This window comes from Dromiciops gliroides, chromosome 2 (genome assembly GCF_019393635.1).
Source record: "Dromiciops gliroides isolate mDroGli1 chromosome 2, mDroGli1.pri, whole genome shotgun sequence".
NCBI lineage: Eukaryota > Metazoa > Chordata > Mammalia > Microbiotheria > Microbiotheriidae > Dromiciops > Dromiciops gliroides.
Genome location: NC_057862.1, coordinates 149222265 through 149249491, shown reverse-complemented (window position 1 = coordinate 149249491; position 27227 = coordinate 149222265). Strand labels below are relative to the sequence as shown.

Here is a 27227-nt window from a genome sequence, read left to right as displayed (position 1 = left end):
ATACATGGTGTGGAGAGACAAGTATGTGAGAGGCAAAGATCATAAGAAGAAAGAATTTAGTGAGGGCACAGAGCTCTGAGGGAAGACAGGATCTAAAAGAATAGAGACCAATGAGAGGGTGATAGACATCAGGTCAGTGAGGTCAGTGGAGAATGAAGATCAGTATGAGAAATGGGCAATGGAGAGATAAGAAGCGGGACCATGTCACCCCCCACCCCCCCCCACTTTGCTATCTTTCTAGTCTTTTTACACATCACTCTTCTCCAAGCACTGTATGGTCCAGTCACACTGGCCTGTTTGCTGTTTGTCACACAGAACACCCCATCTCCTATCTCTGTGTCTTTGCACTGACTGAAGGCTCTCCCTGTTCCCTTCCCCTCAAAGACTCCTTGCCTTTTAGACTGAACCCTAAGCATCCCCTTCTGCAGGAGGTCTTTTCTAGGTACCCCAGCTGGTAGAGTCCTCCACTTTATGGTACCTTGTATCTACTTTGCAAAAATCCTGTATATACCTATATGTATGCTTGTGTTGTTTCCTCATTAGAATGGAAGCTCTTTGAGGACAGGGACTTTTTCTTTATATCCCTAGTTCTTAGTATGGTGCCTAGTACATTGTAAGCACTCGATAAAGGCTTTTTTGATTGAAAGAGGTCTGTGAGGGACTCCAGGTACAAGGAGGACAAAATTCAGTAGAGGATCAAAGCATTTAGTAAGTTGACAGAGAATGGGGCAGGGGAGGTCAGTAGGAGTTAGAGATCTGAGAGAGGGAACTTAATAGAAAGAAAAGGAGTTGGTGGGAGACCTTTCTTGTTAATGCTCTCCCCCCATTGTTTTTTATTTACTCTGTGTATATTTTGTATTTACTTATCTCTGAACCCCTTGTTTCCCAACCTTTATAAAATGTAAGCTAGGGGTGAGGGTGGGGTGGGCAGGAACTCATCCCTCCTCAGACACTTATAAACTGTGTAAGTCACTTGACCTCTATCTAACTCATTTTACTTATGGTAAAATGGAGATAATAATAACATCTATTCTCCAGACTGTAGGGGGCATAAAATGAGATAATACAGGGTGTCCCAATGTGGTTTTAAGCTTTAGTAGCTTAAGCTACTGTATTTGCAAAACTAAAAGCATTATATAAAAGCTAGTAGCTACTGCTGCTGCTTCTGCTACTACCACCACCACCATCGCCACCACCTCTAGTAGTAGTAGCTACTACTTCTATTACAACCACTACTACTACCAACACCACTACTACCAATGCTATTACTACTTATGGTGCTCCTGTTGCTGCTGTTTTCTTTGTACTTTTTGGTGCTTGGAACATTTTGTGATTAGGTTTCTTGACAAAGATACAGAAATAGTTTGCCATTTCCTTTTTCACCTTACTTTTACAGATGAGGAAACTGAGGCAAACAGAATTAAGTGATTTGCCTAGCGTCACACAGCTAGTTACTGTCTGAAGTCAAATTTGAACTCAGGAAAATGAATCTTCCAGACTGCAGGCTGAGCACTCTAACCACTCACTGCACACCTAGATGCCCTCTAGGAACTTAGAAGGTTGCTTATTAAAATCCCTGCCCCTTTCTCAGCCCTTCCCTCTTCTCTCTCAACCCTTCTCCCTTGCTCTTCTTTCTCCTCCCCTCTTTTAGCCCTTTCTATCCACTCTCCTCCCCTCTCTTAGCCTTGTCTGAGCCTCCTCTCTCAACCTTTTCCCTTGCCTGCTCCTCTTTCTTCCCCTCCTTCTTTCTCACAGCTCCATCCCTTCTCCCCTCTCTCCCTATTAGCCCCTCCCCTGCTCCTCTCTTCCCCTCATCCCTTAAACTCTCCTTTCCTGCCCCTCTCTCAACCCCTCCCCCTCCCAGCTCGTCTTTCTCCTCCCTCCCCTCTCTCAGACCCGCCTCTCCTCCTTCCTTCGTCCCTTTTCTACCCCCTTTCCCTTTTTCCTCCCTCCTCCCCAGCTCCTTTCATTCTTTTCCCTGTTTCTACTCTCAACTTTTCTCCTCCTCCCCGCCCGTTCCCCTTTCTCAGTCCCTCCTCTCTCAGCCCCACCCTTCCTCCCTGCCCCCTCCTTTCTCAGTCCCTGCCCCTCACCCTTCCCTCTCAGCCCCGCCCCTCCTCCTGCCTCCTCCCCTCTCTCAGCTCCTCTCCTCCTCCCCGCCCTTTCCCCTTTCTCAGTCTCTCCCCTCTCAGCCCCGCCCTTCTCCTCTGGGGCTGGGCTCGCAGTCTCAGGCGCTGTCTGCCGCTGCCCTGGGTCTCCTCCTCGTGCGGCCCCAAAGTTCCGGCCTTGGTGCTGAGGGGGAAGGTTTAGACTGACGGACGCGGTGGCCGGCGATGGGCGCGGGGTGAGTCTAGAGAAGGCGGATGGAGAGCTAGGAGCAGGACCTCCGGGGTCCCAGGAGGTGTCTGGAGAGGCACGGGCGGTGGGGGAAATGTAGCATCAGAGCCCCACCGCCTGCGGGCCTCCACCTGTGCTCAGGTCTCTCGTGGCCAAAGCTCACTGAGGCCCCTAAGCTTTGGGTCCTCGGCCTGCCCCGCCCCCCAGGGCCAACGACCGTCCCTTTCCCAATCCTATTCCCCTCCCCCTTCTGTCTCCAGTAGCAGGGGAGGGAGGCCGGGGCCCCGGCTGGGTCCTTGGGGGAGGCGTCTCCCTATTAGCAGGGAACCCCAGAGATACCCACCCCCCGACTCGGGACTGCCTCCTAAAAGTGCCTTGAGCTGATTCAGAAGGGTTCTCCCCATCCTTAGAAAAGAAGGAAAGGAACCCGGAAAGCCCCAGCTTTACTCCCTGCGAAGGCAAATGACCATCCCTCACTCTTTGAACAAGGGTTTATTAAGCCTCGGCTTTTGTTGGGCCCTACGGCCCAAGACCTCTAAGCTATCGTTTGTTAGGCGTATGCTAGTTGCCAGGCAGTGAGTGTGCTAAGCGTTGTAAGGGAGCGCCCCTCCTGGAGCTTACATTCCATGTGGGTAGGCAACCTTTGTTTTGCATTGCACTCACTCAACCGTTGGCCCAGCGATCGATCTCTCTCCCCACTCTCTCTCTCTCTCTCTCTCTCTTTTGCGGGGTGATGAGGGTTAAGTGACTTGCCCGGGGTCACACTGCTAGTAGGTGTCTGAGGCTGGCTTTGAACTCACGAAGATGAGTTCCAAGCCCAGTACTCTATATATCTGGCTGCCTTTCTGTCTTATGACCGTGGGCCAATCATATTTCCTTTCATAGCCTTAGTTTCCTCAGTCTGTAGAATTAGGGTATTAGATTAGGTGATCTCTCTTTTTTTTTTTTTGTGAGGCAATTGGGGTTAAGTGACTTGCCCAGGGTCATACAGCTAGTAAGTGTTAAGTGTCTGAGGTCGGATTTGAACTCAGGTACTCCTGAATCCAGGGCCGGTGCTCTATCCACTGTGCCATCTAGCTGCCCCAGGTGATCTCTTAAATCCCTTCCAGCTATGATCTATATCTATCTATCTATCTATCTATCTATCTATCTATCTATCTATCTATCTATCTACCTGTGATCCTATATTCCTGCTGTAACAGTTGTTCCCTAGATCTATAATAGTAACAATTGTCATTTATAAAATAGCCAACATTTAAGTTTTGCACAGTGCTTTAGATATATAATCTCATTTGCTCCTCACAACAACACTATGAATTAAATGCTATTATGTCCATTTTACAGATGAAGAAATAGAGGCTCAGAGAATATAAGCAACTTGCTCAGAGTCTAACAGCTAGGAAGTGTGTGTGGCAGGATTTGACCTCTTCTTGACTCAAGCCCTGTACTCTATCTACTATGTCACCTAGTTCAAATTTTGCAAAGTACTTCCAATGAATAATCTCATTTGTATTTTGTCAAAATAGTCTTCATTTAGGATAAAGCAATTTAGAGAAAATAGAATCAACTCACACTGACCAACTGAGGAAAGAAACTCTAAACATTTAAGAAGGTAGGCTTTTCTGACTGAAAAATATGGCTCTTTATTAATGCTCATAATAAAGATGGAAGGAAGAATTCAGGGAGATATGGAGGAAGGTTTTGTGAAAGTAGGAGGCTGGCCTATGATGGTAGCTAAAGGTAGACTTTCTTTTCTTTCCCATCTTCTCCCAGCCCCAAACCCCAACAAAATGAAACTCTTTCACTAAGGCAGGTGTCTTCCAGGTGTTGATTTGATTAAAACAATTGATATTAATAATGCTGGATGACCAAGATGCTTAACCTTCCTGGTGTTTTCTCCTCAAAAGGGAGACTTAAAAACTTGTGAATCCCTAATTAGTAAATTCTGTAGGACTTTTTTTTAAACAAGGAGGTTTTTGTGTTTCTTCCTTAATCCCTGTGGTTCCTTTCTTGACATCCCCAAAACTACTTATCCAGGGAGTAAAATAAGGTGGGAGTCAATATTACCTATAGGACTCAGTAACAACAAAATGTACTTTAGGGAGAAAAGATGGGTGTTTGCAGTGAATATTTCAAGCCAGAAAAGAAAATTATAGGAATAGAAATACCATGCATCAGGGTCTCATTCTGCCATTAATTAGCTGCATGGCCTACCTCAGACTTCACCTCTCTGAGTGGAAGCTTCCTCTTTAAAATAGGGAGGTTGAACTAGCAGATCTCCAAGGCCCCTCCCAGCTAGAATATTTTATGATTCTGAGGTATTTGGTTGGGGGTGGGGAGAAGATTCATCTGTGCTTTCTTTTCTGGGGTGAATATGGTAGATTTTCTCTGTTGGCTTCCCTCCTACCAGGTAAATCCTGTGTAAATTATAATCTAGCAGCAATTATGTCTACATCTCTAAAGTTAAAGATTGCCCCCAAAGTTCTATACTGCTGGATATTCAGTACTAGGTAGTAGTTGTAGCCTAGGCAATTATTATCCTTCTAAGAATTTCTTTCTTTCTTTCTTTCTTTCTTTCTTTCTTTCTTTCTTTCTTTCTTTCTTTCTTTCTTTCTTTTTTTGCAGGCAATTGGGGTTAAGTGACTTGCCCAGGGTCACACAGCTAGTAAGTGTCAAGTGTCTGAGGCCGGATTTGAACTCAGGTACTCCTGAATCCAGGGCTGGTGCTTTTTTTTTTTTTTTTTTTAGTGAGGCAATTGGGGTTAAGTGACTTGCCCAGGGTCACACAGCTAGTAAGTGTTAAGTGTCTGAGGTCGGATTTGAACTCAGGTACTCCTGACTCCAGGGGCAGTGCTCTATCCACTGTGCCACCTAGCTGCCCCAGGGCTGGTGCTTTATCCACTGTGCCACCTACCTGCCCCCTAAGAATTCCTTAGGAAGCTATAGAGGAGTGCCCAGTTACCTTCAGACCTGGGGATTTCTGGTTCTAATATAGAGTTGTAGCTCTCATTTGGTATTTAGCCTCCTTCTATAATACCAGATGGAAGTATTTAGTCTCTACTAATGCTACAGAGATACCCCTAGAATACATAGCATGCAGAGAAGGTAATGTTTCTTGATTAGGTTCAATTATCTGATATCATCCAGAGGAATGGTCACAGACCCTAAATAAAGTTGATCCCCTATCCATTTTTCACAATTATATGTATTTATGATTATTAGTAGCAAGTACTAATGGATATTTGTGTCTTGCTGCTTGAATGTTGCCCACTAGTATACCTCTGGCCCTTTTCCTTTTCCTCCCCCTTTACCCAACTCTCTTAACCAACTAGAGTGTGGCTATGGAATCTTCCCCTTTATCATCCATTCCTACTACTGTAGATGTATTTTCTTCTCACCTCTGTTGAGTTCAACTCCTCATCTATTCTACCTTGAAAGTTGGAAAGGAACTCAGAGGCCAAACAAGAATCCACTCTAGCATATCCAACGTGTGGTTATCCAGCCTTTTCTTGAAGAACTCTAGTGAAGGAAGACATCTGCAGACATCCCCTTCTACTTTTAGACAGCTCTGATGGTTTAGAATTTCTTCTGTACAATGAACTGATAGCCTCTCTTTCGCAATTTCCACTCATCACTCCTACTTGTGCATTCTAGAGTCAAAGAAAACAAGTCTCATTCCTCTTACACATGGGAGTCCTTTAGATCCTTGAAGAGAGGTATCTTAGCTTCCCAAATGTTCTTTTTTTCTGGGTTTGTCAGTAGAGTGTGCCCTATTATTCCACTAACCATCCAGCTTCCCAGGTCCAAACAACCATTCCTGGCTAACACTCTCTTATATTGTTTCCCTTTATTAGAATATAAGCTCTCTGAGGGCCAGGGACTGGTTTAATTTAGGATTTGTACCTTCAACACTTAGCACAGTACTTGTTACATAATAAGTATTTAATAAATACTTTTTTGTTGGTTCTTCATTCTAGAAGGCTAAAAATGTCCTGTTTAATTTAGTACTTTACATGGCATGATCTCAACCATCCTGATTGACTTCCTAGGCACACTCCCCAACTTATTTGCCAGTTTCCACATTTGTCCCTCCCTGTGCCCTTTAGAATTAATTGTCTGAAAGACAGCTATGTTTACCCCAGTATTTCAGTGGGCCCCTAGCATTGTCCTACCATACCACATTAGGCTTATAGCATTGTCCAAACTAGCTTTAAAGGTGAGCACACAACAAAATATATAAAATGGAATACAAACACAAGATACCAGAATGTGTGTGTATGTGTGTTTTTTAATTTATCAGACAGACAAGATCAACTTCAGTGTCCAGGGGCCCAGACTTATTAGAAAGTTAGTTTGGTGGGGGAAGCCACCAAAGCCAAGAAGCCTAGAAAGTATGTGAGACCAATTTGTGTTTTAAAGAAACAAAAATGTCTTATTGTATCAGCCTTCTCAGGTGGTGAAGAATAACCATCACCCTGTTCCAACAACACAAATGCTTTTCCCCTTTCTTTTCCTTTTCCTCATGGGAGGGAAGTCCTTATACGTGATTTAAATTTTAATATTTTCCATATCTTTGCAATATTGAAGAAGTCAGCACATGAATCTACTTTCAAAAACTAGATTTAAATGAGTAGGATGGGTGACAGGGGTGTCTACCTCTCCACATATCCCTATTACCTCTTCTTTTTTTTTTTTATTGGTCTTTTTTTTTATGAGATATTTTATTTTTTCCGTTACATGTAAAGATAGTTCTCAACTTTTGTTTATACATGCTTTACAATTTCAGATTTTTCCCTATGACCTCTTCTTTAGAAATAGTATATGTTCAGTAGGTTTTTGTTTGCTGCTCTAAGAACCTAATCATGTATTTTATCATTCTCACTCATGAACTTAGGGAATGGAACTTGATCATTGGGGACCATGTGTGTTGTAATTTAAGGATCAATAAAAACTAAGCATAAGAGTTTGCCTGATCCTTGTTGTTGTTAGTTCCTGAACTCTTGTTAGCACATCCAGATGAGATGTTTGCCTTTTTTGGGGGGGGGGGGCAGTTGGGGATAAGTGACTTGGCCAGGTTCACACAGCTGGTGTGTCCTCCTGAATCCAGGGCCAGTGCTCTATCTACTGTGCCACCTAATTGCCCCCAAGATGTTTGCCTTTTAAAAAAATTAGAAATTTTAGCAACTTTGTAGCAAAAGAACTGAATGTTTATGAGACCCTATGTAGATCTCCCCATAGCCTCTTCTTTTAATGGACCTGTGTATATTTTTGTATTGTTATCAGCGTATATGTACCACTTTGTGTTCTGATTTTTTTCACTTAACATTCCATATATGTACACATTTTCAAATTTTGGTGTAACCTACATAGTTGGCATTTAAATGACCACATAGTGTTTTGTGGCCTAAATATACCATACTTTGCTTAAGCCTCTGTTCTTGGGCTTTGGCATCATTTCCAGGTTTTCACAAGTACTTAGCATTTCTGTGGTGACCCTGTCATTGACTTAAACCAGTATTTCCCAAAGTAGAGTCTTCAGATCTATTATGGTCTACCTGATATGATTAGTAATCCTTGGAGAAAAACTCAATATAAACGATATTTTCTCTTTGGAAATAAATGCGTAATGTTTACTACATGGAACATTTGGGAAGGGTGCGGTATGAAAGTAAACTTAATTCCCCAGTTCCCTTTTGAGTTATTCCGTATGTCTAGACCCTCTAACTAAGGGGTCAGCAGTGTGCAAGATTTGTCTCTCTGGCCATAGTTTGCCAGCCTCACATGTAAATGATCACTTATTAGTTTTGTCAGTATATTTCAAACTCAGGAGTTATCTGTGGCCAAAATAATTTTAGAAATGCTTCCTTCAGCAGCATACTCATTTATCATCTAATTCTCAGCTTGTCTTCTCCTTTCATCCATAGAGTATAGGGCTTATTCTTTTCCCCTTTGTCTCAATTTGGTAGAAAATTTTGGTAGAAATTTTGGTAGAAAATAAAGAACCTGGGGCAGCTAGATGGCGCAGTGGATAGAGCACCGGCCCTGGAGTCAGGAGGACCTGAGTTCAAATCTGGCCTCAGACACTTAACACTTACTAGCTGTGTGATCCTGGGCAAGTCACTTAACCCCAATTGCCTCGCTAAAAAAAAAAAAAAAATTAAAAAGAAAAGAAAATAAAAAACCTGTTTTCCTATATGTAAACAAATACTTATTTTCCTTTCTTGCAGCATTTTCTCATTTATAGCTGTTTGTACAATTGTCTGTTGGAAATACAAATATTTTCATCATGCCGACTGTGGTGGTGATGGATGTTTCACTCTCTATGACTCGACCTGTCTCTATCGAGGGATCAGAAGAATATCAACGAAAGCACCTAGCTGCCCACGGTTTAACCATGTTATTTGAGCACATGGCCACCAATTACAAGCTTGAGTTTACAGCCTTGGTGGTTTTTTCTTCACTTTGGGAGTTGATGGTTCCTTTTACAAGAGATTATAACACTCTTCAGGTAAAATTAATCAACATGCATTGATTAAGGACTTATGTATCAGGCACTGTAGTAAGCACTGGTACAGTAAGAGATGGAGTATTTGGTATACTGACCATGTTGAATTCACAAGCATCGATATCATATTTTACAGTAAATCTGGAATTGCAAGGCTAGTGGTCCTTGATATTAAAGCATAGCTATGTAGCAGGTGCTGCAAATAGTAGTAGAGTAGAATCTTCTGGTATATCTTAAAACCTTACCCGGAAGAGTTCTAAGCTGTTCACAACAGATTCTCTCTCTGTACCACAACCCTTCTCCTTGGTTTTTGACAGAATTCCCAGAGGAGAAGTGTAAAACAGATAGCCATGCCTTCCTCCCTTCTGTACTACACTCCTTTCTTCTTAGATCCCAAGTAAGACAATCCTTTTCAGGGGTTTAGTATTTCTAAAAATACTGGGAATCATTGGGTACATTTTTAAGACATTCCAAGTTTAATGATTCTCTGTCTTGGCCCAACTATAGTTGTTCAGCCATAAAGGTGTAAATTTGGATGAGTTGTTTGGAATTCCACTAAGTAAAAAGAAAGAATAAAGGAAAGGTTTAAAATTTTTCTTTATTAGTAATAGTACTAAAAATAATAGCTCTTCTATATGTGTGTGTTCACATACATATATGGACATGTGTATATATGTATGTATATGTGTTCTACCTTAAGGTTTACTAAGTTTCTTATTTCCATTACCTCAGATCCTCACAACAACACTAGGAGGTTATCCCCATTTTATAGATGTAGAGAGTAAGAGTAAGTGACTTACCCAACCTGGGGCTTCTTGACTTCATGTCTCTTTGTCTGAAAAAAGTTAAAACCTCTCACGGTTTTATTTTAGAGGATAATTTAAAATTTGGACTAGCTGGATCTTAGGAACATAGTGTTCTTTATGTAATATTGGCATCTCAAACAATTCATGTTGTTTTTTTGGAAGTAGTTACTGCGGTAAAGAATAATAAGTAACTTTATCTTTTATTCAATTAGGAAGCATTGAGTAATATGGATGATTATGATAAAACATGTTTAGAGTCAGCATTACTTGGTGTTTGCAATATTGTTCAACAAGAATGGGGTGGCTCCATTCCTTGCCAGGTAACAATTCATTTTCATTTCACTGAATTTCAGATATTAACCATTGTGAAACATTTGATAAAAGATAGATTTTATAATTTCTTTAAACTTTGCAATATTTCTGTGTATAGAAATTTGTTATGTAGTTTCTTATAATCCTTGTTACTTAATTTCTTTTTGGGGGGTTTTTTTTTTTGGTTGGGTTTTTTTTTTTTTTTTTTGGTGAAGCATTTGGGGTTAAGTGACTTGCCATGGGTCACACAGCTAGTAATTGTTAAGTGTCTGAGTCCGGATTTGAATTCAGGTCCTCCTGAATCCAGGGCTGGTGCTCTATCCACTGCGCCACCTAGCTGCTCCCATCGATTTCAGTTTTGATGAGGTTACTTGGTACTTGACAGGTCCAGCACCTCCTGACTTTCTGTATGAAGGTTTTCATGATACATAGGTGTGAGACCTCTGTATCGTCTACAAATGTTCCATCTCTTATCTCTTGGTCCTGGACTACATTTTCCAACATATCCTTCACTCTCCTCCCCTATGAGGTCTTAGTAAGTTCTTCCTTGAGTTTCTCTACCTCTTCATCCCCTACAACAGAAGTTGGCATATAAGCTGCCGTTTCTTTATGAAAATCTGTTTACAACTGTGTGCCATGAGCATTGCAATACCAGATGAGCAAGCATCCCATTGAATGATGTTTCTGCTTGTGTTTAGGCAAATGATAAAAGCAATTGAACCAATGCTTTTATTTGTCTCTATGGTGAGAAACTGAACTTCCTTTCTGCTAATCTGAATTTATTTTGTTTTATGGTTCCATTTATAGCAGAAATGTCAAAATCAAAATGATTCAGTTCCTCCTAGAATTAGTGTGTGTTGGTACTCATGTTTAGAGTTCCAACAGTCATGTTTATAGACAGTAACTGATCTATTATTCTTAGCACTCTCTAACCCTTTTTCTTTTATAGTCATTGTAGAAATGGAGCCTCATAGGACTGGAAGCCATTTTGTATTTTTCTTTGTTTCATGACTCACGCTGGCTAAAAATTTCATCACTGTGTGGTCAACTTCCTCTAATGAGTAATATGTTAGGTTGGTCCTTAGAAAGCCAATTTAGAGTGTTACCAGGCCCATACTCAAAGCAGTTCTGATGTAGTAAAAGCATGACAGAGCCCACAGGCCTCTGGCTTAGCCTTGGAGAACCCAGAGTCACCTCCCTGCTGCCACAGTGGAATAGTACCTTGTGGGTGGCCTTGAATATAGCGGGAACTTCCTAAATAGTTGTTGAATTGAATTGAAATCAGTCTGAGATTGCTTTATGAATCTTTCAGCAGTTCCAGCTCAAAATAGTTTTTTTTGTTTTTTATTAAGAAAATCAGTCTACAAATGACAGCTGTCATTAATAATAATGCATCTTAGCATCAACTGTTACTGAACTGGTTTGGTTTAATGTGAGATTTGGTTACCAAGATTTTAGACAACTATAATATATCTTTGTTATCTGGATGCAGCACATACTTCTCATTTTGACATTATATATAACATTTCATTATCACACAGCGTCTGGCAGAGCCCGTGTCATAAGTAAAGGATGAAACATAAAACATTTGGTGGTGCCTGGAAGATGTAATTGCCTTGTAGTAAATTGACTGTCCCCTTGACAGATTACCCTTTCAGGTGCCCTCTCCTCCTTAGCAGTTGTTCACTCTTTGAAGGAGCCTATACCATTTTGTTGTCATTACAGGTTATTAAATAAGCACATAAGTAATCTTATAGTGATGGTCCATTTTGACCAAATATCCAACCAGGGGATACTGAAAACAGGCACACTGTGTATAAATAGAGAATATGCTCCAAAAATGTGCGATAATTTCATAATGCTTAGAAAGTAATGAAGAAATTAATATTTTTTGCAATTCAGTCTATTCATTGCATTGAATACATTAACATCTGCAGCTAGAGATGGATGCATTTACAAAGGCTTCAGTATACAGGTTTTATATTAAACAAAAGTGTAAGAAAATATTTTTGTGGAGTTTATAGTTCATTTAGGACAGGGATTGCTGACCTCTCAGTAGTAGTATGTCAAGGGTCTGACCCTTGTTCTTGTATGGCCTAAGAGGCAAGTTCATGTGTGAAGGGGGTGAGCTGATTATCATGGGATTGCTGACAGACTCTGAGTCAAGAAATAGTAGTCTAGTTTTAAGAATGTAACACTTAATGGGTCTTGAGGTATTGGTGTTTTTTTTAATATTTAGAAGATTTTAATTGTTAAAACAACTAAGGAAAAGTTAAAACTTTGTCTTATTGTTTAAGTATGTATTTATTTAAATTATACATCTTTCCCTTCTTCTGTAAATAGGTTGTTCTAGTAACCGATGGATGTCTAGGCATTGGGAGAGGTTCACTGCGCCACTCGCTAGCGACTCACAATCAACGAAGTGACAGTAACAGATTTCCTCTGCCTTTCCCTTTTCCATCTAAGTTATACATCATGTGCATGGCAAACTTGGAAGAGGTAAATTCTTCTACCTTAACAATGAACTAGTAACTATGATTTGATGGACTCCCAAGTACTCTTTAAAATTCTACATTGTTGTACAACTCCATGGCAGTATACCTGAAGTCATTTCCTCTGGACTATTTAGATGATGAATGGTTGAGATGTTCTCTTCTGTAGTAAAGCGTCTCTACCACTTTATCTCAGTATCTCAGTTTGTGCCTAAAGAAATACTGAAAGAAGCAGACTTTGAGTCTTAGTTCCAGAAACATTGTCTTTTTGTATGTTTCATTAATAAACATTTCTCAGTTTTTCCATTTACTTAAAAAACAAACCAGAGGTAGTTTAAAAAAAAAACAAAACATACTTCGACATCCTTGGAGGGAAAATCATGGGTAAATACCAATTGTTCACCTCTGAGAGAGTGATATTTTCATGTTATGAAATAACTTTGCTAATTTCCTTCAATCAAGACTGTTCTAGTTGGGTTTTTAAAAAGATTGTTATAGTTATCATTCCCCTTGTCTGCCATAAAATAGCTTGGTTTTTATTGTCTGTGCTATCATGGCCTTGACCTGAGCGAGCTAATATTTATTTGGTATTTTCTACATCTTTTTTTTGGGGGGGTGAGGCAATTGGGGTTACGTGACTTGCCCAGGGTCACGCAGCTAGTAAGTGTCAAGTGTCTGAAACCAGATTTGAACTCAGGTCCTCCTGAATCCAGGGTCAGTGCTTTATTTTCTACATCTTTTAAGAGAGATTTTCCTGCCTTACAGCTCCAGAGTTCAGATTCCCTAGATTGTCTTGAACAACTCATAGACTTAAACAATGGTGAAGGACAGATTTTTACCATTGATGGCCCCCTGTGCTTGAAGAATGTACAGTCTATGTTTGGGTGAGTCTATGCTTTGAATTTAACAACTTTCTTATAATCTGTCATTATAATTTAACATTTAGAACCCAAACACCTGTATTGTGATTTTGAACAGTGCCATTGTATTTCCCTGTATTGCCCATTTTAAAGATGTAATGATCAGTATAACTGATATTTTTTAATTAAGTACAACTGAAATGGCAATGTCTGTGGTTATATCTCCACAACCATTCATCACTTTCAGAATGGATTTGCTATTGGGCTTTTTTCAGATAAATTCTTATATTCTTAATATGTCATGTTTCATTGTACTTTAAAAATCAAGTGATTAGACTTCAGTTGTGGGTTAATTTTAAATGAAAACAACTTTACATCTTTAATTAGTATTTTCAATTGCTTTTCAATGTTACTCTAGCATTTAATAATGAATCATCATATTTTAGGAAATTGATAGACCTGGCATATACACCTTTCCATGCTGTTCTCAAATGTGGTCACTTAACATCTGATGTGCAAGTCTTCCCTAGACCAGAACCTTTTATTATAGATGAAGAAATTGATCCTATTCCTAAAGTAATAAATACAGGTAATTTTTTAAAACCATAATCCCATGTCACTTTTCTCTCCTATTTTCCTGTTAAGCTTCTCTTCCCTCTCCTAGCTTATTTCTTTCCTCTAGATTTGACACATAGTGTTGGCACTATTACTGGTCATGGTGTTATCAAAACTTGCTTTGGACAGGAGGTTGTGATGTCTAAGTGGCAGCCAATTTGTACATGTTTATATCCAGAACACAGGTTAATTTCCTCGGGAAAAGAACATGGGATTTGAAGTCAGAGGAGATCCTGGCTCTGCCACTTGCTACTACCAAGGGCACACAATTTAATTTTAATTTTTTTCTTTTTTTTTTTTTGGGAGGGCAGTGAGGGTTAAGTGACTTGCCCAGTGTCACACAGCTAGTAAGTGTCAAGTGTCAGAGGCTGGATTTGAACTCAGATCCTCCTAAATCCAGGGCTGGTGCTTTTATCCACTGTGCCACCTAGCTGCCCCTAGAAGATTTCTAAGGTTCTTTCCAGCTTCAGGTGATATAAGCCAGGCCTAAAGTCAGAAAGACTTGAATTCAAATCCAGCTTCAGACACTTATTAGTTGTGTAATCCTGGGCAAACCATTTAATCTTATTTCCCTCAGTTTGCTCATCTGTAAAATGGGGATAACAATAGTACCTATCCTCCCAGGGTGGTTGTGAGGCTCAAATGAGATCATATTTGTAAATCACTTAGTACAACGCATGGCACATAGTAAGTACTATATAAATGTTAGGTATTATGATCATTATTGCTAGTACCCACAATTGAAAGCCATATTCAGGGACTACTACACATGTCCAAATGCCATAAAATCCTTAAGACTGTCGTCCTTACTGAATCTTAGTGGTGACCTTTAGAATGTCATTATAACAATCATTGCCATAGGCAAGGCAAGGCAAGGCTTCTGGAGTTGCTTGTACTGACTTCAGCTCTGACCCTTTTACTCCTGAGCTTTCAGTTCCTTTTACTGCACCTCAGGTTCTTTATCTGTGACCTGAAGGGTTTGAATGAATGAGATGTTTCAGACATTCCTTGCAACTATAAAATATATATTAGAATGCTTTTGTTCTGCTGCTAGTACCATGCATAGCTAAGTGAAAATGAGGTGTGGAGTTCTTATTTCTTGTAAACTCTAGTTGAGAAATGTAAAGTGTAAAAAATGCTACTTCACATTTATTTGGCACTGTCATGGTCGCAAAGGGCTTTCATTTGAACCCTCACACAGCCTTGTGAGGGTCTAACCAATTTATTCATGAGGAAACTAAGGCTTAGGGACCTGAAATATCACATAGTAAGTGATGGAGGTAGATTCAAAACCAAGGCTTCCGACTCCATGTGCTTCACATGATCAGCTATGCCACTTTCCTCTGGGGTGAAAGATGGCAGGAGTGGAAGAGACGGGGCTGTTCAGCCTTTGAGTACTGCTTACCTGAAGGGAACCCTGTGGCATGCAGAGTTCAAGAGTTTGAGGAAATTCATGAGTTTTGGATTTTCTTATTTTTCCCCAAAGAAATGATCACCTTTCTAACAGTCACTTCTGGTGATAGAGTTCCTGGCCAGGGTTGGCTAAACCCCATTAGTTAGGTTGCTCTCTTCATGGTATGAAACATTATAAGCCCCTTATTATGTTGCTGATGTATTTCCCCAAAATTCCTCATCCAACCTGCTGATTGAACTGGCCAATGGAATTGATCCAACTTTTGGTACTGATTATTATCAGGGGAATTAAGGTGTTTTTTTTTCAAAACCTGTTATTGATTCATTAGAAGTATGTTTTCAGTTGTAGCTAACAACAGGGTTTTGATTTTTGTTTAACTTTCCAGTAAATTCAAGGAACTATTCCAGTACATACAATATAGCTGCTAAAAAGTTTAAAAAGAAAAAAACCTAACCATTCATAAAGTAAAAAGAAAGGCCTAAAAACTTTAGCCACTCATAAACCATTTCATCAGCTTTTGGCCTTGACCTCAGTTTTGCATTCAAATTATTTCCTTCATTTAAGAATCCTCCCCTTAAAAAAAGTAAACTCTCATCTTCCCCACAGAAGGCAGATCATATCTGCTTTGAAAGTGGACTCCCCCTAGTGATCTTCAGTTGGGGTATTCCTTGGGCTAATGTCTGCAGTTATGACCTCCGCTCCATCTATTTCCATAGAGAATTGTATCTTTATCTTATGTATAATGTAACTTGAATTCATTAGAAGAAAGATATAACTGCGTTCATTTTCTGGGAAGCTTGTCAAATGAGAAGATAATACATAAAAATAGGAATTTTTAATAACTTTCCCATTAAGCTCATCACACTTGAATTCAGCTGAAAAATTACATTATTGAAATTTGCATTTTCATGTTTAAATAAAATAGGACAGATGCTTAGTGCCTGCCTAACATATGAATTAAAATTTTCTTGCAGATCTGGAAATAGTGGGTTTTATAGATATAGCTGATATTTCAAGCCCCCCAGTTCTGTCTAGGCATCTGGTCCTGCCCATTGCTCTTAACAAAGGTGAGTTCTTTTAACTTTGGGGTGTATACAAAAAAAATCTCATAATCCATGTAGTTAAAGAGAGATATTCACTTTGTCAGATTTTGGAGGGGGAGAGATTGTTGTAACTGGGTTAAAAAACTGTACAGAGCCTAACAAATCAGAAATACTGTAGTGCTGCTCCATATCCCATGCTGTCACTTGATCATTTCAGGGTCTCATAGGATGCAAGACATCATATGAGGTGCTGTGAGGCATTCGGGGTCCTCAATCTCTCAAGGCACTCTCACTTTGGATAAAGATAATGCATAATTGAAAAACTCAAGGGATCTGTGACTTTGTTGGTGAGGTACTTCCTCCACTGCCCACCACACACATATTACAGCTCCCTTTGGTTTGAGTGGATAAATGGGCTTTGGGAGTGTCTGTGAACAAAATATTCCTCATCTAACCTGCTGATTGAACTGGCCAATGGAATTGATCCAACTGGCCTTTACTCAAGATCTTTCCAGCTTGATGCCAGACCTGCTTGAACTTGTATTCTTCTGTCATAACCTTCAGAACCCTTGCTAACCTCCATAGCCCCCTGAGACTGCAGAATAGAATTTCTCCTTGTTTATTCTTCTTCCTTCTAAAGGATCCTTTGGAAAACTGACTTTTACATTCTTTAGGTTTTGCGTAGTAGCTGTTTATTTACATTTATTTATTTATTTATTTATTTATTTGCATTGGCTGGTTTCCAAAAGAAAAATGTCTATCTTCAGAATCCCAATAATTATTTTGATTCTTCTCTCTCTCTCTCTCTCTTCCCCAACCCTCAGCCCTCAGCGTGTTTTATGAGATGGGGAGATGTCGAGAGAGTGGTTGGGATGGAAAGAGACTGTTTCAGCTTTATTAACTGACTGTAAACAAAAGAAAAATTTCTGTCCTAAATTGGTTAATTTCTTTTGGAGGTTTTTTGGAGTGATCATGTCATGAGTTCTAAGAGCTTACTGCCTTCTAAATTGGTTAATTTTAACATTAAAGTATCAGAACAACTTTCCATTCCCAGACTTCCCATCAGGATTCTTTGTCCATTCATTTACATTTACATTTTCTCTTAAATGGTCATAATCATGGTTATCATATGCTTCATGCTTGGTTCTTCTCTGTGTGTGTGTGTATGTGTGATTTCAGAAAGGTCTTAAATTTCTTTGCATTCCTCATATTTGTCAACCTTAATTATATTACAGTATTCCATACATTTTAATTAGTTTATTTTACCATTTTCCTCTTGTTGGTCATTTGGTTTTATTCCCCTTTTTTTGCAACTACATGTAAAGAAAACCTCAGGATAACCCTTTTCTTTGGGAAAAAACCCAACAACAAGAACACACTTTTAGGTTATATTCCCATAATTGGAATTATTAGGTTAAAAGGGTATACATATTTTTTTAAGTTTTATTTAGTATTGCCAGATTGCTTTCCAGAAAACTTTTACAAATGTATACTTGCATGACAAAGCTGTTTTCCTCTAGTTTTTCAGGGAATTTTGTATTTGAACTTTGACCAGTTTCCCTCTTTGTTTTTGCATAGAAGGTGATGAGGTAGGGACAGGCATCACTGATGACAATGAAGATGAAAATTCAGCTAATCAGATTGCTGGTAAAATACCCAACTTTTGTGTCCTGCTCCATGGCAGCCTGAAAGTAGAAGGAATGGTGGCAATTGTTCAGTTAGGGTAAGGATCTTTTGAGTCTATCTAAAGGTCATTCCTGTCAGGAATTCTGATTCAGTAAATGCAAAAACTTAATTTACAAATTTGAAGGAAATCCATTTTATTCTACATATTGCTTATTTTATATATGTATAATGTACATGCATATATACATACACATCCATGTTTACATACATGCATGTGTTGTGTTATATTTTACGCACATATATTAGAAAGTGAGGAAACAAAGGGAGAGGGAGACATGTCTAGATCTAGCTAGATATATTATGTATATGTGTATAGAGACATATATACATATTTATATTATACATGTATCTATGTAGCCTATAGATATTATACATGTTATATATCATATATTGATATATGTATCTCTAGATTGATATCTATTTATATATCTATGTATAATATATAGGCAAGAAAGAGTTAGGAGACAAACAGAATTCTCAACCCTATGTCTCTTCTAGAGATGGCTTTACCCACAGGAAACATTTTACAGACATAGGATTTTATATCAGTGATGTAACTGACTTTTTAGGCAAAAAATGAGTATAGAGTAGACTTGTTAAATGTTAAGTTTGGATTTGGGGGGTAAGCAGGTTTGAGATGTTCCTCTGGTCTTCTGTATTTTTTTTTCACACAGGCCTGAATGGCATGGAATGTTGTATTCTCAAGCTGACAGCAAGAAGAAATCAAATCTCATGATGTCTCTCTTTGAGCCGGGCCCAGAACCTCTTCCTTGGTTGGGGAAAATGGCACAACTGGGACCTATTTCAGGTACAACTTTTACAGGATCCTCACTCCTTTGTGTTAGAAGTTCTCTGGCTACCCTATCCAGTCCTTAAGAGGACTGTGAACTCCCTCCTTTGATCACTATGCTCTTTGAATGTGGAATAAACCTCTCAGATTTCCTTTTTGTTTTTTTGTTTTTTTTTTGGTGAGGCAATTGGGGTTAAGTGGTTTGCCCAGGGTCACACAGCTAGTAAGTGTTAAGTGTCTGAAGCCGGATTTGAACTCAGGTACTCCTGACTCCAGGGCCGGTGCTCTATCTACTGCGCCACCTAGCTGCCCCAACAGATTTCCTTTTAAATAGAATGAAAAGCTAACTTTAAAAAAAGTAAAACTTCATTTTCAAACTTAGCCCATGAATGAGATATTTTAAACCCTAGTAATCCTGCAAAGTAAAGAGTTTTTCAAGTTGTTCACAAACAGTCCTTTGGGGGCAGCTAGGTGGCTCAGTGGATAAAGCACTGGCCTTGGATTCAGAAGGACCTGAGTTCAAATCCAGCCTCAGACACTTACTTAACTAGCTGTGTGACCCTGGGCAAGTCACGTAACCCTCATTGCCCTGCAAAAACAAAAACAAAAACAAAACAATCCTTTGGAGGGTGTGACTTCAAGCATCTTCAAGTAGACTTTCCCATCCACAATAGGAAATTTCTTTCAATTTAATCCAGTAGTTATTTACTAAGCACATGGCATTCACTTAGCATGCTGCTAGGTGCTTTGGGGGACAGAGAAGAAATATAAGCTACTACATCTACCCTTAGTGAATTTATAGTTTCATTGGATAAACAAGACATACTGTATTACTGTATTAGTGTAATGTATCATGTTCGTTCTGGCTCTGGGGCAAAGGAACTACTTGGCCCCATCCACCAGAAAGGTTGAATCATTAAAGTTGATAGCAAAAGGATGCTTAGGTATTCAAGTGGTATTAGCCATGTCCTGTCCCTGTGTACTAGCATTACCGGTGCTGACATGCACAGCAGGCTTCTTGGAACAAAAGACTTTTGGATTGAGACAGCAGAGTTCTGTGACCCAATTCCTCTTTGTTGTCTACTTCTATATATAGTTTTATGAGAGGAAGAAGTGTTCATAATGACAGCATCAGGTGACCCCCTTGTTTCAGTGATAATTTGTCAGCCCCTTCTCGCAGCCTTCATCCCAGGCTCCATGATCCCCATGCTTACCTCATGTTACAGCAATATCTGGCATGTAAAAGAATCTCTAGGGGCAGCTAGGTGGCGCAGTGGATAGAACACTAGCCCTGGATTCAGGAGGGCCTGAGTTCAAATATGGCCTCAGACACTTGACACTTACTAGTTGTGTGACCCTGGGCAAGTCACTCAACCCCAAATGCCTCATCAAAAAACAAACAAAAGAATGAGGGGAAGCTGGCTTATTCTTTAGTTTGAGCAAACACACACACACACACACACACACACACACACATACACACATGCAGGCATTATGTAAGACAGAGAAGCCAAATATTATCACCATCCATTATCCCAAAAAGGAATTCATAGACCTCTTGGCTATGCATAGTTTCCAGTAAATCTGCTCTCAAGTGACTCAGAAGAGCCTGCAAGCATTAAGTTGTGTTACATAAGCCATCACATAAAAACTATTGGAATAGCATAAGATAGTAAATACTTAAGTGCCAAAATATGTACTATTGGCATTAAGTGCTACTATATATAAGAATGAGAGTGGCATGGGTGGAGTCTTACCTCCCTGGAAGAGATGGTTTATATTGGCCAGAAGTTAAAATAGGATTGCATGGTTAAAATGAGTGTACATAGAACATTGAGATTAGATTATAGAGAGCTATGAGGACAAGGGTGAAGAACTTACTTTGAACCCATAAGTTACAATTAGTAAATACCTGGAACAGAAGACAAGTACCCATTAGTAATACTTCCATTTCTGCATATAGGTTAAATGAAATTTAGTCCTAGGAGTCTTATGGGGCAATGCCTGAAAGTGCCACAAGATGGAGATATTTCTCCATTTAAGTCTATCTCCCTCTGCTTGTCCTTCATCATTTTCTTCGTATTTCTTGTTCATTGTTGTAGTCTTAGGTTGCCTGTTATTAGTTTTAAAAGTAAATGAGTAGAATGAGTTTGTAATTCTTTCTTATAAAAAATGGACAAGCTCTTTTTTGTTTATGTGAACCTCAGTTTACTTTTTCTTTGGGTCTATGACCCAAGATAGTGGTCTTACATAAAAGAGATTCCCTAGCCCTGTTATAGATAAATGAGAAACTATTGGAATTTTTTTTTTTAGTAGAAAACTAACCTGACATAAGTTTGAGTTCTCTAGAGAGAATTTAAACTTCATTTTTCCAGTTTTTTTTTTCTGCTGTTGGTTGATTAGGTGTACTGATTAGAAATTCAACTTCATGTTTGGAGAAATGAGTTTAATGTCCTTTAGGTATAAATGTTATTTTCTTTATCTAAGCTCACTAGCGCATCATTTTTAGAAACTTCATTTCTTTTAAGATGCCAAAGAAAATCCTTATGGTGAAGATGACAACAAGAGTCCTTTCCCCTTGCAACCTAAGAACAAGCGCAGCTATGCCCAGAATGTGACTGTGTGGATTAAGCCAAGTGGCTTACAGGTAACTCCTTCTCTTTGCTTTGTCATCACTGATTGGAGCTGTGATTCAAAAGTTCCCCTATTTGGCAGGTAGGGTGGCAGAAAGAAACAGGTACTCATTCCCATGAGGGTAATATTCCTCCTGCTAAAATGTAATAACTTTTTAAAATAAAATCACATCTGTAATTTTCTACCCATGAAGCACATTTTCTATTTGTTCATTTAAACTAAGCAAAATCAGGAGAGGCATTTGGGGCACAGGACCAAGAAAGTCATTTCTGCTCATCCTGTGGCTTTTCCTCATTTCCTGTCCAACAGATACTAGGAGGCAAAAGCTTCTCATTCTTTTAAGTCCTCCCTCTCTGGTGGCCCAGGCAGCTCCTAGCCATATACCTACAAGTCTCCTTGGAAGGAAGGCAGTGAGCTCATGAAAAGAAAGCATGTACAAAACTTCAAAATTTTTAAAATGTGGCTGTCATGAAACTGAAAAGAAAAACACAGCTATACTTACCACAAATGAGTCATTTTTAAATTTTTAAAGTTTTATATCTGTTTCTTTTTTACAACATCATTTGCAGATTGACCTGCCCCTCAAGAGGATGTGTGAGTGCTTCATGTAAATTTATAAAACTCCTAAGAAAACACTATGCCTATATTAAACAAACAAAAAAAACCTAACAGAAATAGTCAGACATGAGGAGTCTTTATACTGATAGATCTAGGAAGTGGAATTCTTATATTTTATTAAATTTGTATGTTCAGAAAAACTTCTCAGTCTTTTCCACTTTTCATCTCCCTACCTGATTAATAACAAGTTTTTCCCTCCTTTAATAGACAGATGTACAAAAGATTTTAAGAAATGCAAGAAAACTGCCTGAAAAAACACAAACATTCTATAAGGTGAGTGTGATGGGATCAAGGACTTGGGGGTCCTACCTTGGGGTAGGCTTTTTGTATCAATAATTATTTCCATCTGGGATAAGATACATCTAAATGTTTGTGAATTCATATCAGGTTCTAATCTCCTAAGACTGTAAATAACTCAAAAAAATTTTTTAAAGTTATTGATACCCCCAGTGTAGAGCAAAACTGACCAACACAACAACCATTAATGATAGTGCGTGCAACATTGTGCATCCATAGTCCCTGAGAGAAGGGAAGTATATTTCATCATTGGTCATTGAATTGGATCTCAATTCACCTGTGTGTAGTATTGTTTTCATTTATAATATTGTAGTCATTGTGGATACTGTGTTCTAGGTTCAGTTTTCTTTACTCTGCATCATTCCATGTAGGTCTCAACACTTTTCTCTGAATTCCTCATATTTGTTGTTTCTTATGGCATATGTTGTTACATTTCTGTGTCACAGTTTGTTCAGCCATTCCCCTTCCCCCACCCTCATTGAAACCCCAAACTTTTCAACAATTTCACCACAGCAGAGAAAAGTTGCTTCCCAGAACTATTTGTGAAAAATAAGTATTTATGAATTGGCTTAGAGGTAGCTTTAGGGTCATCAGAAGAGGTAGCAAAGATCCAAAGAAGGAGGAAACGTTGATGTTTCTCGACTCCATTGTTATTCCAGAATATAACTGAAATTCATTTAAAGAACAGCACGGAATAGCCTGGTTTGTCATCGTTGGTGCCATGTCTAAGTAGAAATGGCCCAAGTGTGATCTCTTGATCTTGGAAGAGCAAAAGCCAGGTTTTCTGCCTTCAGGTGCTGCTATGCTACACCTCCCATTAGCATGGCATTAACATCATTGGGCACTTTCACTTTTTGCTTAGACTTTCCAAATGTATTAGTCCAAAACATAGTCTGATGCACAGTATAGCTGGAGTTCATTGTATTCCCATCAGGTATTCTGTTCAGAGGAGCCCTATCGCCACCAGGCCTTTTACACTCACCGGCATGTACTCACATATGCATAAAAATACTGGCAAATGCATTTTTTAACTTTTCAAAACAAATTTCTGAGCACTGGTAGACACTTAAATATGGGATGTTCTTGGGGCAGCTAGGTGGTGCAGTGGATAAAGCACTGGCCTTGGATTCAGGAGGACCCGAGTTCAAATCCAGCCTCAGACATTTGACACTTAACTAGCTGTGTGACCCTGGGCAAGTCACTTAACCCTCATTGCCCTGCAAATATATATATGATGTTCTCCTTGCTTTCCCACTACCTCTGTGACCATTTCTTAGGTCTCTTTTGCTGGCTTATCATCAATAACACACCATCAAACTATGGGTTTTCTCCAAGGCACTGTCCTCTGCTTCCTCTTCTCTTTCTATACTCTCTCTCAGTGACCTCAGTCAGGTTCAGTTAGCATTTTGGTGCAGATGATTCTCAGAGATCAGTATAGCCAGCCCTAGTCTCTCCCCTGATCATTAGCCCCATATCTCCAGTTATCTAAGAGACATTTTAAGATGAATATCCTAGAGACATCTTAAACATGTCCAAAATAGAAATCATCACTTTCCCCCCCAAAATGATACTAATTGTTTTAAAAACCAGGTGTGATTCAAAGGTAATGAGAGGAGATGGTGTGTGTGTGTGTGTGTGTATGTAGTTCATTTTTTTTCTCATTCATTAAAAAAAACAAACTTTTACCTCTTCAAATTTCCCTATTTCTATCTAAAGCAACACCATCATTATTTGCCTCTCAGATTCATAATTTTGATGCTACCTTGACTCCTTATCCCATAGCTGCAGAATCTTGACATTTATACCTCCACAAAATCTCTTCCATATGACTTTTGTCTACATACATGTTGTTGTTGAGTTGCTTTAATTGTGTCTGACTCTTCATGAACCCATTTGGGGTTTTCTTGACAAAGGTATTGAAGTGGCTTACCATTTCCTTCAATAGCTCATTTTATAGATGAAGAAACTGAGGCATACAGGGTTGAGTGACTTGCCCAGGGTCACACAGCCTTTTCTGGAGCCACATTTGAATTCAGGAAGATTGGTCTATCTGACTTCAGGACCAGAATTCTATCCACCGTGCCACCTAGCTGCCCACCTCTCTACTTATATAGATGCCATGTTAGTTCAGGCCCTCATCACCTGTCAACCAGATTATTGCAACAATCCCCTAATTGATCCCCTTGCCTCAAATATCTCTCTACTCTAGTCAATCCTTCACACTACTCTCCAAGTGACTTTCCTTAATTGCAAATAGAACTATATCATTCCCTTAATCAACCCTAGTGATACCCTATCGCTTCTAGCATAAAATATAAACCTCTTTAGTTCTTAGTTCTTCACAATCTGGCACCAACCCATCTTTCCAATTTCAGTGTACAGGGGGCAGCTAGGTGGCACAGTGGATAAAGCACTGGCCCTGGATTCAGGAGAACCTGACTTCAAATACGACTTCAGACACTTGACACTTACTAGCTGTGTGACCCTGGGCAAGTCACTTAACCCTCATTGCCCCGTAAAACAAACCAAACAACCAATTTTAATGTACATTACTTCTCCCTCCAACACTTTGATCCAAGCAAGCTGGGCTTCTCTGTGTTCTTTATACTACACTTCATTTCCTGTCTCTGTGCTTTTACCCCGACTGTCCCCTCCCCATGCCTGTGATGCACTCCCATCTCACCTCCACCTTAAAGAATTTCAAGACTCAGTTCAAGTACCATTTGCATGGAGCCTTTCTTGACCTCCCCAACTCTAGAATTCTCCCTCCCAAACTCCTTTGTCATTGTTCTCTTTATGTTTATCTGTGTGTACATGTGTTTATATCCCCAGTATATGACACATAATTGGTGCCTAAACGTTTGTTGGTTGCTGATTTTTTTTTGTTAATGAAAAAGACTCATTCCAAAATAGTATTTCATTGTTTTGTTTCAGGAGCTAAACCGTTTACGAAAGGCTGCCCTGGCATTTGGCTTCCTGGATCTCTTGAAGGGAGTTGCTGACATGCTAGAAAGGGAGTGCACCCTTCTCCCTGACACAGCCCACCCTGACGCTGCATTCCAGCTATCCCATGCTGCCAGGCAACTCAAACTGGCCAGTACCGGTACCTCTGATTATGCAGCTTATGATCACAATATCACTCCCCTTCAGACAGACTTTTCTGGAAGCAGCACTGAAAGAATATGAAGCTGGCTTGTTTGGGGAACATTTCCTTTTAAAAAAAAAGGGGGGGGGGAGAGAGACTTCCAAAGTGGGAAGACAAGTCAAGAGATGAAACCCTTTCCAGGCTGTGGGCTAGCCTCTGGAATACTACAAAGGACCCTACCCTGACACTGCCTCAGAAAAACCACTTGTATTGGAATTGCTAAGCTGACTAAAGATTCTCCAAAAAAAATTCTTAGAAGCAGTTAATACCTTAGCTTTCATAGTGGGGAGAAGTGGGTGTCAAAGGCTCTGGTTTCTTGAAGGACAGTGTTTGTTTCTGCTATGCAAACTTCCTAGGCAGCTTTGGCTGGGAGTGGAGCTCCCTGTATCCGTGAACAGCTGTACGGAAACTCACCAGTAGGAGCTCTCTCTCCCTGTCTTACAGAAAATGTTTGCTCTCCTGTTTTAAAAGCCAACCAGCGGGGGGCAGCTAGGTGGCACAGTGGATAAAGCACTGGCCTTGGATTCAGGAGGACCTGAGTTCAAATGTGGCCTCAGACACTTGATACTTAACTAACTGTGTGACCCTGGGTAAGTCACTTAATCCTCATTGCCCTGCAAAAAAAAAAAAAAGCCAACTAGCGAAAGGACAGGAGTTTTTCTCTAACATCTGCACTTGGAATGAACAACTCAGGCAGCCAAGAGATTGCCCATGTTAGACCTTAAGCAAACTGGTGATATTGATGATGCTGTTTATTTTAAGATGCAGTTTTAAACAATGACCAGATATCTAATACATATAAAATCGATTGGGGCTTTTTTTTTTAAGTTTTACAGTAAATGAACAATAAAATGTTTGATTTTACAAAATGGTGACTGATATTTCAGGTTTCACTTGTTTGTTTTCCAATCTATTTACTATTTATAATTTTAATTTCCTTGTAATTAACTCATCAGTATTTTAAGTCTTAATCTACAGGATTTTAAGTTTACTGAAATAGCATAGGTTTAGAACATGTCCCCTTGAGTTCTACCTTGGACTAGACTATTTGGGCCCTGATTAATTACCTTTTTCATCACTACATAGGTAGGCTAAGGCTCAGTCAAAATCAAGTTCTGACAAAAATCAGAAAATCTATGGTAGGAATAGGTATATAATAAAATTACACTCACCTGAGAATGACAAGATCTGAGTTCTGGTCCCAGGTGCATCACAAACTGGCCATGAACTTAAGCAGCAATTCTATCCTTCTGGAACTCAGCTAATGTACAAAATGAAAGGGCTGGACTTCAAGGGTTCTCGACCTTCTTTGTCATGGCCCACCTCTCACAATAACGCTTTTAAATGTGTAAAATAATATGTATAGGAGTACAAAGGGAATCAATCGTTTTGAAATAGTTATCAAAATTTTTTTAAGAAAACCAAATTCATGTACTACAAATTGGGAATCCTTGGACTAGATAACGTCCAGGGTCTCTTGCAGCAGTTTCAATGACTGTGCCGTTTCAGAACCTCTGAAATCATGGACAAGCAGCATTTCCCATCATTGGCTGGCTGTTTTATAGTCTTCTCTGCAAGCAACACTGTACCCGGGATGGAAGAATATGTTAGATGAAAGTGAGTCCAAATTAAAGCAACTGAGGTCAAATCCACCTTCAGGATTCTAAATAAAG

The 27227-nt window shown here is 39.5% G+C and overlaps 1 protein-coding gene across 2 annotated transcripts; it reads left to right on the top strand.

The window, feature by feature from the left end:
- Positions 1–2159: 2159 nt before the first annotated feature.
- Positions 2160–26435, top strand: INTS14 (integrator complex subunit 14). Of its 2 annotated transcripts, none has more exons than XM_043982172.1 (12): positions 2160–2344; positions 8565–8845; positions 9861–9968; positions 12304–12459; positions 13218–13336; positions 13759–13901; positions 16316–16408; positions 17966–18107; positions 18745–18878; positions 21389–21507; positions 22320–22385; positions 25344–26435. In XM_043982172.1, the coding sequence occupies exons 2-12, from the start codon at positions 8624–8626 to the stop codon at positions 25593–25595; spliced, it is 1554 nt and encodes a 517-aa protein (XP_043838107.1). In that variant the 5' UTR covers positions 2160–2344; positions 8565–8623; the 3' UTR covers positions 25596–26435. The 2 variants fall into 2 exon arrangements, with proteins under 2 accessions (XP_043838107.1, XP_043838106.1); XM_043982171.1 differs by having other exon boundaries at positions 2161–2344; positions 17963–18107.
- The last annotated feature ends 792 nt before the right edge of the window (positions 26436–27227 follow it).